This window comes from Aspergillus ibericus (assembly GCF_003184845.1).
Source record: "Aspergillus ibericus CBS 121593 unplaced genomic scaffold BO80scaffold_45, whole genome shotgun sequence".
In the NCBI taxonomy this organism is placed as follows: Eukaryota; Fungi; Ascomycota; class Eurotiomycetes; order Eurotiales; family Aspergillaceae; genus Aspergillus; species Aspergillus ibericus.
Window position 1 is genome coordinate 194,300 of NW_020292143.1, and position 12,169 is coordinate 206,468.

General features: G+C 50.3%; 2 protein-coding genes across 2 annotated transcripts; one reads left to right on the plus strand and one right to left on the minus strand.

Annotated features, from left to right (window-relative positions):
* Positions 1-353: 353 nt before the first annotated feature.
* Positions 354-2,591, minus strand: BO80DRAFT_414804 (uncharacterized protein). The gene is made up of 6 exons (XM_025718118.1): positions 1,840-2,591; positions 1,690-1,775; positions 1,410-1,635; positions 1,269-1,349; positions 1,158-1,217; positions 354-1,099 (listed from the first exon to the last, which is right to left on the minus strand). The coding sequence occupies exons 1-6, from the start codon at positions 2,268-2,270 to the stop codon at positions 766-768; spliced, it is 1,218 nt and encodes a 405-aa protein (XP_025571757.1). The 5' UTR covers positions 2,271-2,591; the 3' UTR covers positions 354-765.
* A 2,598-nt stretch (positions 2,592-5,189) lies between these two features.
* Positions 5,190-5,441, plus strand: BO80DRAFT_364017 (uncharacterized protein; the record flags this gene model as incomplete). Its single annotated transcript, XM_025716129.1, has 1 exon — positions 5,190-5,441. A coding segment is annotated over one exon (252 nt), but the record flags the coding sequence as incomplete, so codon positions are not given.
* Positions 5,442-12,169: the final 6,728 nt, after the last annotated feature.

Below are 12,169 nucleotides of genomic sequence, written 5' to 3' on the forward strand. Positions count from 1 at the left end.
GCGGGCTGCCTTAGCGTGCTGCCTAAGCCACATCGTACTTGGATTTCGGCTGCAGGGGGGCCCTGTTTCAGATAAACCTAGCAGAACAATAGTTGTCAATCTAGGCAGCCTGGCCTTATTAGTGCTTATCGTCTTGGAGCAGGCTAGTATCGGCAAAGAGGCGTCTTACTACTGCAGCATAATTACTAGCCCGTGGTTTGGTGCCGCCTGTCACGACTCACCCATCTGAAGAGTTCGGGTGGCGCGAGAATCTCCCAATTTGCTCCTGGTCCCGATTCCTCGAAGTATTTTGGCCTGGTGATGAGGACCAACTTGGATCATCTCAGACGGTAGTGGCAGTCACTGTGATAGCCCTCTTCTTGACGACCATGTATTGCAGGGGTACGGGTCAAAGTTTTACCTAAAAATTCAAGCTGGCTATCTAGCAAGGTATTCACAGGGTATTAAACGAATGCAACTAAGAAAACGACACATGCAAGAATATTCGTTCCGAGAAGTTGATATGCAAAAGTGGACACTCCTCGCAGTGTCCTTCGGCCAAGTCCGTGTGGGTCTTTCCCTCTTCTGATCCCCACACCATCTGTACAGATGACAGATGTATCTGTTCTGAGTCCGTCGCCCAGACGGGTGATGGTAGAATACGCTGCAGGTTAAACTGCTGCCCGACCTCTGGGTGTAAGCCCGTATTCGATGATTAGGCGTTGCCCTTGTCATGCTAGACGCATGTCTCGTTGATAGCCCCTGACGCTAGTGCCTTTAGGGCACTTATTCAGCGGATGGCTCCCTGGCTATGCCCTTGCACTTCCCCTGAGCAACATGGATGTTCCGGGCAGTGGTGCGTGTGAATACCGCACCACAACTGGGGCATTCTGCTTTTGCAACCACCCCTGATTTTTCCCGTTGGTGTCGGAGTAGGTTGCTGAAGGTCGAAAATTCACGACCATTGCAGCCGTGGTCCCAACATTGAGGTTTAGGTCGAAAGCTGATGACCCGAACTTGTTGATCTTGATCTGAGGAGCTGGGAGCGGAATCGGGAGAGGAGTATACGGTGCCTGCAGGCATCAGGGTGTGCGGTTGGGGCATGGAGTTGGGGGTTTGTCTGTCATTGAAATCGGTTAGATCATAAGAGTAGATCGATCACCATGGTGTCTACTTACGAGAGCGAAGAGTTTGGTGTTAAGTAGTAGTCTGGTTGGTTGACTAGGTAGGAAGGAGGTCTAATAATCGGTTAGACTCTCGATGTTACTCTCAGGATGCTGTGTTCTCACGTTGATGTGAATGCTGGGTCCGGGATTGTGGGTGGACTGCCGGACACAGAAGCGCTGGGGTATGGGTAAGGAATGGAGGAGCTATGGAAGCAGGTGTAAGTCTCTCAATCTCGACGGCTTTACTGGGATGGAAATCTGTACCTTCGAGGTTGGTGCCGGCTCTGTGGCACACCCGGCTGCGAGGAAAGGTAATGTGACGAGGGGAGTCCCGGCTGATAAAAGCCCTGGGAGCTAGTGTGCGGAGGTTGATATGCAGATGGGTATCCATGCTGCGGCGGCAGAGCATGTGCTTGGGGATATGAGTGCTGGTCCATGGCCATTGAAGTGGGATGGAGAGGCTGCGGCGGCCTGTTTTGCCAGCTGTAATCTGCTCTGCGTTAGTATATACTCTGCTGCTGCGGAAACGCACTATAAAACCTACTCTGAGAGTTGTGTGCCATGTTGGTTGTTAGAAATGCTACTGATCCGGGATGCATCGACTGAGGTAAAAATCGGTAATCTGACGTCCTGAAGCCAAGGGTTTTTCAGTAAACAGCGCCTTAGCAGGGAAAATATGAAGAGTGCCACATACTGTGAGGGTTCTGCAACGGCTTGCTGTGGACTTCTTCGGACCAGGCTTAAAGGAGAGCTTGCTGGTTCACAGTCCCGAGAGATGAGTTCCGATGGAAAAGGCGTTCTGGCTAAGAACTGATTCGGATGTAAGGATGATAGATGGCTCTGTCCGTCGACTGAGCTAATGCTGGACCTCTGACTGCGAGGAGAACTGAAAACCGAGCCCGGACTTGGGATCCCAGGAAACCAGCCTGGCAGAGTCGATGCAAGGGTCGTTTCTGATGGATTCGCAGATTTCACCTGAGCTGAGTCGTCCAGGTGGGCAAGATCCAGGACGAAAGGCGCAGAGGCTGGTGAAGGGAGTCTCCAACTAGATGAAACAGACTCGTTCAGCTGCCTGTGACGAACATGCGAGTCCGCTGGTGAGTGATAGAATTCATTGGAAAACATTGGTGCTTTGGGGGAAAATGCCAGAACTAGAATGAGAGAGGAACAAGTGCTGGGAGAAGACTAGAATAAGAAGAAGAATAAATGAAGGCAGGGAGAAGTCCACAAGAGAGAGGAAGAGAGAGAGGTCGTGGGGGGAATGAAGGGAAGAAGTACAACCAAAATCCAACGGGTGGTAGATCGAAGGAAAGCAAATCAGGGTACGGAACATACAGTTAGGTAGGCAGGCTTAGGCACAGAATCCTTCCGGATGGACAAGCAACTATATCCACTGCGGAAGGTTGGTTCACCTGGACGGCGGACGGGATGGATGGAACACTCAGGTCGATACGCTGGGGAGATTCCAGAAGACTGGCTAGAAGAGAGTATTTAACGTTCCGTGGCCCAGCGATAGAATAAGCGCAACGAACGGGGGCCGAAGATTACCAGGTGGTTCGTCCTGGAGTTTGGCAGCTTATGGCGGGCGAACGAGCGAACGAGCGACGGCCAGTGGGTGTATGGAATTACCTGGGCTTACTTACTGCTGCCACTAGGTCCAGATAATTACGCTGATTCGCGATTTTTTCGTATACCCATTACCGTCGACGCTCGCTATTTTTAATTTCCAGCTGAAGCTCTCTCCCGTTTGGGACTGGAGAGGAATTATTTTATTTTGACAGGTCGGGGATTTGGATATTATGGTTATTATTATTTCAAATCCTCTACCGCGTAGTTGTCGATGGAGGAGGCCCTTCACTGCCACCGTCCCAGACTTCCCTCCAGGCCCATCTTTCCCTCCTGGGACCATCAACCAACACGCTTGACCTGCCCGGCGTGCTTCCTCCCTGGATGGTCCCTGGGGCGTGGAGACGATCCCATCGCGGATTTTCCTTGGCCTTGCCCATCGGTCGCATCGTTGGCAGTAGCCATGGTTCACCCGCCTGTGGTCTGATAGCACGGAGAATCACCCGTCGTGTTTGGCGGGTCCTGTCACTGCAGAACGGCCCTTGGGGAATAACATGAAAATCGTTAGACGTCGGCCCAGCCCCGTCGGAGGGGGGACTCTGGTTATTACTAGGATCGAACCCGGCCCATTTTCAGAGTTTATTTAACTACTCCGGACAGAGCTGGACCACTCCAGTCGCCCTCCAGTCGGATTATGCTTCCCTCCGGCTCTGAGTCAGGGTGCTCGATAGGGGATAGTCCTGCACCATTGCCACGTGAAGGTCGGTCCCAACAGTTCAAGTGCCAGGATGGAGTCGGACTCGACTGACCTCTTACTCCCCCTCCCCCTTGTCCGTCCCTCGCGACTCCACTCTAAGATGACGGGGTGAGAGGAGATTCGCAATTGACATCAGCAGTCGTATCGCCCTAACCGGTCTGATGATCCATACTCCGTACCAACACTTCGTTTGCGAAGAGGAGAGCCACGGCGGGAATAGACTCGGAGATGGCGGGTTTTGGGCTGAGAGCCGCCTTGGGGGAACAGAAACAAGCTCCTAGCATAGTGGAAGGACCGGCTGAAACTAGTTTTTTCGACCCTCCTTCCGTCCCCAGTCACGCTCGATTTGGAGAAGGTTAAAAGAAATCATCGTTTCGAGCCCCAGGAGGCTAAGGGTGTTGAGCCAGCTTGAGTGTCACCGCCAGTAAAATGGATCCAGTGAATGATTTACAAGCCCCCCGCCCGATGATGCTCTGATTTGTTTCGGCTCATCTTCCTTCAGCGACGGCGGCGATGAATTACCTGGACGATTAGTTGAATCCGGATGGTTTGGGGGCCAATTCCAGCATGGCAGGATAACCCCCCAGCCCTGATTCGTATTTGCAGGCGGGTCTGGAAAGCGTCCGCCGGGGCTAAAGGCAGTCCTGGCTGGGTGGCTACTGGCTCAGTGCGAACGACGCCGCCTGACATACGTGGAGTCGTGCGAGATCGTCATGATAGCGAGGCATGGCCTTTTAGATCCGGAACCACATGGCGATAAGCAATGGGCGGTTCAATTAATTCCTTCCCCGGGGCGATGCATGCTCCCTAATTCCTTCCCCCTTCCTCTATGCCAGGGAGGCAACGTCAGGGAGCAGGGAGCAGCAGGGGGGGGAAGCCGGGGGCCCCATTTCACCAACCGTCTGTCCCCGAGGATTGGCTTCCTTCCACGATCACCAGGAGGCATTCCCGCGCACTTTCACCACCCAGAGCCATCGGACCCGATCAATGTTTCGCCTAGCGTGGCTAGCCTCTGGCGGATGCATCAGGCTCAGAACTTTTGTCCTGTTCTTTTTTGGCCCCCACTGACTTAGCGGCCGCCAGCCACGCTATGGATCCCAATTCTTACCGTTTCGGGCCTTGGAGGGTTATCGCGTGTTTCTGGCTTCGTCTCCCTTTTCGTGGCCGGGCAGACCAAACTAGAACCAAAAGGAAATGGAAAAAAAGGGTCTTTCTGGATTGTTCCGCCAGACGGCCCCCCTGGAACAGGAAGATGATGATGATGCAGATGGCGATGCACTCACTTACCGTTTTCTGTACGCTTTGGATCGGAGGTGTCCATCCTTTTCGTACTATATGCTGACGGGGAGATCGACAAGTTTCGTTTCGAACGAATACTTTCTGTGACGACAGCTTGGCGCATCGCTGCAGGCTCACGGATCCTCCTGTCACCTCAGAGGGTCGTTTAATGTTTATTATCATTACAGAGCATTCTAGCTGGTCTGGAGGACGGAGTACTCCAGATGAGATGCCCCTGGCGTGATGTTTGTTCTTCCTACCAGGGTTCAGATTCATAACAAGGGAAAGTGGAAAAAGGGAAAAAAAAAAAGAAAAAAAGAAAAAAAAAACTACAACAAGATCAAGACAGCAAAAAGGGAATGGACCACCCCCCCATCCAAGATTTCTACCACTCGGGGCTGTCAGATCCGGAGGATCGCATATGTTGCCTGTCCTGAAAGTAGCCGACGGTGAAACGGTGGATGAGGTCAATGGAGGCGCTTTGGCCGAGACGGTCAGACTCAGACCCGTGGACCGACCCTAGGCAGGCTACCAATTACCAGTTACGTGACACGTTTATTTGCGCCCCTCTCCGTCCGGAGCATGGCGAGCGCCCGATTGTCCGATCCTGTGATTGCGTTGACCGCCACGGCAATGATCGGCCAGGATCAAGAACCTCCCTCTCGCGGGAGGCAGTGGGATGTAAATTGAATTAACCGCCCGCCAGGCGTTGGAGACTAACCGAACGAATCCCCTCGAGGCATTGCTTGCGATCCACCTGGCTGCCCTTGTTGGTAAGGGTAGAAATGTAAATAGATTAACTCGCCCCTCCAAGTGCCGCGCTGAAAAACACACGTGTCACGAGGGAGTCCCCGAATTCCCCGTTTACGACCAGCGTGCGTCCCATTGACCAATTTCCTCCGTCCGGTTAGCTTTTGCTGCCTTGCTCCACCCGGGGAGCCTGCGGTGGTTGACACTTGGACAGCGTCATGGAAGAATTATGGGGCCCGTTCTCGGCGACCGCCATCCGAAGCGCCTGGGATCTTTTCCGCTTTCCACGGTGCCTGATCCCTCGTGGATGTCGTGCGGAGACCACAAGAGAACTGTGCACAGTCCAGCGCTTCGACGTCGCAGTAGCCAGCTGGCGTGGGAGGATTTGCTCCTGGGCCGCGCAGGCTCCTCTTTTGTCTGTTGGGAGCACCCCGCGATACGCCGGCCTGCATTGTCAATGTCACCAGCGTCTGGAGGCTCTCAGCGACCATTTTCATCTAACGCACTCGCAAAGGCCAGACTAACCAGGATCCGTCGATCGGGTCAAAAACTCCACGTGCTGTGGCACTTTTATTGATCCTGCTAGGATTCCGCAGTGGCCGAGATGGGAGCCGTTGAGGTGGGTAGCCGGCTGGCCACATGGTTGAGGTAGCACCTTAGGCAAGTTAGCACTGCTACCTCGCCTACTAACCTCCTGGTCGCTGGCTTTCTTTCACGCTTGCAGGGGTGCTCATGCCGGGGGGGGACAAGGGAGGGGAGGGGGGAGGGGGACAAGGAACTCCTCCCTCGATCGCATGATCTGCTGGCTCCCTCGACGGCCTTCATTAGTTCCCTTTTTTTTAAATTAACCCTTTCCCTTGTCTCTTCGCTATGGCCACCATTTCCGGCCGCAGCTCAGCTCGATGACCCCTCTTTGTCTCCTGGACTAACACCATCCCCCTCCACCGTCCACATGCTTGACCTACGCGAGCCTTAAGCGCCAGGATCGAGCGGCTGAGCCAGAGACACCATCCAATCTCGGAGGCGGAATGAGCCTCCAGCAAGAAGCGCCTCGCGATCGTGGTATCGCCAGGCTAATTTCGACTGGACCGGTTCACCTATCAGCAGGCAGGAAAGCCCCGCCCATCAATTTCGGCGCCTTATCGCAGATGCCTGCAGGTCGTAGGCAGATACTACTAGAGACTCCGTACTACACTCCCTAGTCGCTAGACTCGATACCAGCCAGATACTAGTGACATTCACCCAACCACGCGCGGTGCCAAGCAGACAACGGCGGCAAATTCTCTGGATCAGCGACGCACCTGTCCCAGGTTACCAGCCTGTAGGTACCAACTCCCAACTACGACTTCCAACACATCTACCCTGCATCCTGGACCATACCACCGGAACAACCGGCGCTAAGCAGGTGATGTTACCTGGAGGGGATGCAGGTCATGGCGCTGTCTAGACTCTCGACGTGTCTGGAACCTGGTCCAAGCCAACTGCTGGCTCTTAGTCTTCGCCCTAGTCATTTATGTAATGAAAACCTGCCATGTGTGAAATCGCAACTGCAAAAGTCCAAGCTCCGCCCTAGTTGACCGGACTAAGGAAACAAGACGAGGAAATAACCATAAGCCGTTCTATGGTACGGAGGACGGAGTAGTGAGTATCCCTTCAACCAGTGATCGGCCTAAGAGGCGCACGATTTCGTCATTCTCTCGTGGTCCCTCCTAGTCACTGTGGGGTGCTGCGGGCTGCGGTCTGCGTGGTGGGGTAACAATACTTCATCTATCTAGTGTCTACTCACTTCTCTAGACTCTGGACATTCGCACTTTGCCTGAGGCCTAGTCAAAAACTCTGATTGATTATTTCGGCCGTCGAGTGGGTAAGATAAGGATTCATTCTCCGAGGGAAAACATCGAATGGATGAAATGAAAGAAGGTTCCAATTGTGTCAGTCTAATAACTACGGTTGCCCAATTGTGGATTCAGATTCTTAAATTGGTGCACACTTTTATATATCCACGGGGTATACAGACTACAGGAGAATCATCGGCGTATCCAATCCGCACATGGCCCTCGAGAGCCCTACTCCTCCGAAATTAACCCCGATGATCTGCCATGATCTCAGACCTACAAGTGCAGATCGACCGCTGTATGCTTCGCCTTGATATATTATCCTGTCTACGGAGTACTACGGAGTACTCTGCCAAGTAGGTAGATGCACTTAAATAAACTCTTCGAGATTGCAGATGTCTGAGACAATCCGCGAAGATCGAACCGTTTTCCCATCCCGTACCCGTCCGTACCTTGAACTAAGCACCGTTCTGCAGTCCCGACCCATGGACCAGATCGTTTGATCCTTCCCCTTTTCTTTTCTTTTCTTTTCTTTTTTGCTTTTCTTTCTTTTTCTGTAGAAAAAGAAGCCACTTTTCAAACCAAGGGAAAACATAAAATAAATAAATAAACAAATAAATCACATTAAATTAGGTCTCAAGCTGAGTAAGCCCCAACCAACCCCACTACTACCGATCCAGTTAAGCAGTACTCCGTACGGCGTAATGCAATCGACTCCGTAGTCATCCGTAAGACACCGATAAGGCATGGAACAAGTCGGGCTTTAGTCCTTACTGTGAGGCTAGTCGGTAGTTTAGTCCATGGATGAATGATGACGAATGCTCCACCGGGCTTGGTTTTTGGCGAACCATCGAATCATTGGACGTTTCCTTTGGGGAATGGATGTAAGATGAGGAGATAGATTCCTGGGGTGGTATTGGTGTGTACGGATACTGCCTTACCTAGGTACTACTATGTACTAATTTAGGTTGGGGTGATTTGTTTAACGATATATGTCTGTTAGGATTGGTGGTGTGGGCAGTGCTGGGATACGAGGAGACTGGTTTGGTGCTTATGTTGGATATTAGATGGTCTGGGAGGTATGAGGTGTTGTTGTTCATTAGATTGGGTGCTTCTAGGGGCAGGTAGATTGGCATATTCCTTCAATATCATATGATCTTATTCTCTTGGCTTGGTTCCTTCGGCTCTTGACTCTGATCTTTGATGGATTTCATCGCGAATCATGCGTACTTTTGTTTGATTACCACCGGGTGTATTCGGATTTTGTTGTCTCTGGTTTCTATGTCTCCAAAGATAGTAGTGCTATATATATTCCGTAACAGCTCCGATATGTTGTCTTTGGATGGCGGTTTCTTGGCTTATATCAAGTTTCAGTTAGTGTCTTGGATATTTGAGGCTTAGATTTGAACATCTCCAGAGATGAAAGTACATAGTGCATAAGCAATATGCAATGCATTTCACAACGACTTGGCTATAAGTCTGTTCGAAGGAATCGAATACCGCAGGATGGAAGGAAGGAACCGGAAACTCGGCAATGGCCCAGCCTTGTCTTATTGAACTCGAAAAGGGGCTCCATTGGAATCTATATGGTCGATAGCAGGTTTTCCTAGCAGTCTAGAACAACAAGTCCAGACTCGAAGACAAGCCAAATTTCTGACCTTATAGTATAGCACAAGAGTGATGTGGTTGTATCAATTCTTTCAATATTTTACCCCCAGGCACGGATAGAATATATTGCGGCCATCATTATTTCAAAAGACGGCCTGTAGCTGATAAGATTGCTTCAGATGACTTCGTGAGCGCTAGTAATCCAATCTAAGGACAACTGATAAAGGGAGTCATTCGAAGCAGGAAGTAATGACGTTTTTGCTTTGTTGCTGACGCAAAGCAACACTTGACAAAATAATGGCCAGACTTGTAAGACAGATGAAGACATAAAATATGACATCAAAGAGATGTTTAAACTCATGTACACTTATTTTATGATACAACTTCACAAATCTTAGGTATTCCATCTCAATACATTCTTATTCTACTGACACAAAATATTAGGGAAGAGTAAAAGCCTTCGAATATTACCATTCTTAGTGGCTGCTGGGTTTTTCACTTACTACTGGACCATACCAAACCGTTTCTCTTTATTGCCGCCTGATCTTCCGCCCCCTCTTGCCTCTCTCACCATCTTCGTCATCTTGTCATCCTCTTCTCCTCTTTAAGATGTATCGTCCGACAACAGCCCCCTTTCCTTCAGATGAAGCAGGGAGAAGGTTGACGGTGGCCGAAGCCATCCACTTAAGCTACGAGGACGTTCCAAAACCCGACCCCAGTCACAATGATCTATGCCAGATGTGTGGAAGCCCAAAATCACCACGTTGGATGACGAGATTCTGCCCACCAGGGACATATGGGAGCTACGAGTGAGGCATGGCAGTTTTTTCATCATCTGGGGCTGAGTAGTCTGGAATTCCCTCTACCGGTGATTATACTAATGAACGAATAATGCTAGTAAGACCCGTGCTTCGTGGCAGTCAACATCATTTGCTACATTGACAGAAGCTGCAGAGCAATGCAGCTCTTCGCTGGTCTGTCGAGATATTGTACAAGGTTCTGGTTCGGAGGAAACCTGGTGATGTGCGTTTGGCTGATGATAACGCATGTTGGTCTATATACATTGGCACGGATTAGGTGGAGGAAGTCATGCTCGTGAGTTCGAGGATTCAAGTGATTGCCAAACCACCGCACCGACAAAGCGAGAAGACTCTTTCTCCTCCACTTTACTTACACAAAGCGCGCAACAATAGTCTCCCCGATAGCACAGGCCCAGTTTCCTCGCCGCGAAGATTCGCTTTATCTTCATCCACATGAACCATGTCATCTACCTATTCATCATGAAAAATTATATGCCTATTCATAAATAACTGCAAGAAGCCAAGTATGAAATTATCACGCTTGCATAACATATATCAGTTCATCTTGCTGTATGTGGCTCCGCATATTATGTTATTCTCTGTCGGCTGGATATTCACACACTAATATTGATGTCGTCACGGCTAATGGCTTCAGACAGACATGATCAATCTTTTTAGCTATAGGTTCGGACAAAGATTCACCGATGATTTATTTAGGAAATTGCTCAGCTCTGATAGGATCACTATCTAGCGTTTTCGGTAGATGTTAAACTTATTCGGTATCTTATCAAATAAGAGCACACGAGTCAAGCCACATTGCAGAAATCGACTCAAAATCAATCGAGTATCAGCTCCAGACCACAACCGGACAATCGCTGGAGAATGTCGTATCTGACAAGGGCCAATGCCAACAGCAATGGCTAGCACAATAATGGCCATTCACCAACCAACCCACGCAATAGGTTCGATACTGCTCGTCGTACGTCTCCCCCTCCAAGCCTCTTGATAATGCCGCGGTTGTCATGGCGATTAACTTGGCTTGCGCGAGGAATAGCGGTAAGCATCGGAGAAAAGTTCTCAAGCGTAGCGTTCATGTCAAGGCGTAGGCAGCGGAACTGGCGTTCCAGAGTAACGGCCGACTCCTTTGACGTAAAGCATGACTCCGTCAAACGAACAGGGAGCGTTTGGCTGAAGGTCGTGCGCAAAGTCTCCCCGATGAAGAACGGCCCTGGCCGAATCCTACGCAAGATTGGGTGCCTGGGTTCGCGTAACCAGGAACATGCAATCCAGCCACTACTTTCTTCCTGTCAACCTGGACATAGGCCAGGAATCGATATAAAACCTGCGTATATCTGACAGGAGGGGAAAAACAACATCACTCCCATTTGGTCAATTCTGGCATCCTGTGTACCTGTCATCCCTGGACATCCGTGCCGGTGATGTTCACATATTTTAGTGAGGCATATCATCAGAGCACTCCGAATATAGTATCCCCGGTGATACCAAAACCCGGGCCATCGGACGATGATCCCCGCGCTCTGCTCTTCTTCTACCTCCTGACAACCGCAACATCTTCGCCATTAAGATGCTCCCAGTAAACTCTTTCAAGTCAGCATAAAAACCTCACCAGGCTATAGCGATAAATCCTTCTCTAATATCCTCGGGGGAAATGGTTCAAATCCACACCCAGCCTCTCCTTCTGCGATCTTCAACACGGCAATGTATGTCTTTGACACAGCCGACGTCTGTGCATTGAAAGTAGTATGTTAGATGCTTTGATTAACCCCTTCGACAACGGAGTTTAGTATCTATCCTCAGAGGTCCATTTCCTCGGCCAAGCGCAGCCAACAATCTGTGCTTATCGGTGTGCGCTAGCATACTGACGTCTGGGTCGTCGTGCCCATGGCACTGTCTGTGAATAGACTTGGGCAGGTGATGTCCATAGTCTATCGCATGGAAAACCATATTTCATAAGCTATATCTGATGTTCTTGAGTAGAATGGCCTCTCAGCATGTGATGCGCTCCCTTGCTGCCCAGAAGGAGGATAACGGTTATTTCCGTTGACATGACGGTATGTTGAAAGCACGGATGCCGCGTGAGTTGGTACTATGATATAAGATCCCTTATAGAGGTAATGAACACAACTCTATCATCTATATCTTGCTGTGGATGACTGCGCTTGATTGTGTGTAGCTTATTGATATAGAACGGAGTTGGGGCGGTGTAATATAAGAGACAGTACTCTCGTCTTGATGCCGGCATTGCGAGACGTAGTATGTGCAGTCATAGATGGTTTTTGGCGCTTGATGCTTGTAATCATAACTCGGATGATCTTTTGATTGTGGAAACTGTAGAGATGCTATAAAAGCTATAATGATATATGGCTGAGAAAAGAGCAAGGCGTGGAAGCAGGCTTTTAGGGGCAGAGT

Excerpts from the sequence above, each read along its gene's own strand:
- BO80DRAFT_414804 (XM_025718118.1), bottom strand. The coding sequence starts at position 2,270 with ATGTTTTCCAATGAATTCTATCACTCACCAGCGGACTCGCATGTTCGT. Across the intron at positions 1,776-1,839 it reads GCCGTTGCAGAACCCTCACA|GACGTCAGATTACCGATTTT; the intron begins GTATGTGGCACT and ends CCTTGGCTTCAG. Across the intron at positions 1,100-1,157 it reads ACACCAAACTCTTCGCTCTC|ACAAACCCCCAACTCCATGC; the intron begins GTAAGTAGACAC and ends TTTCAATGACAG.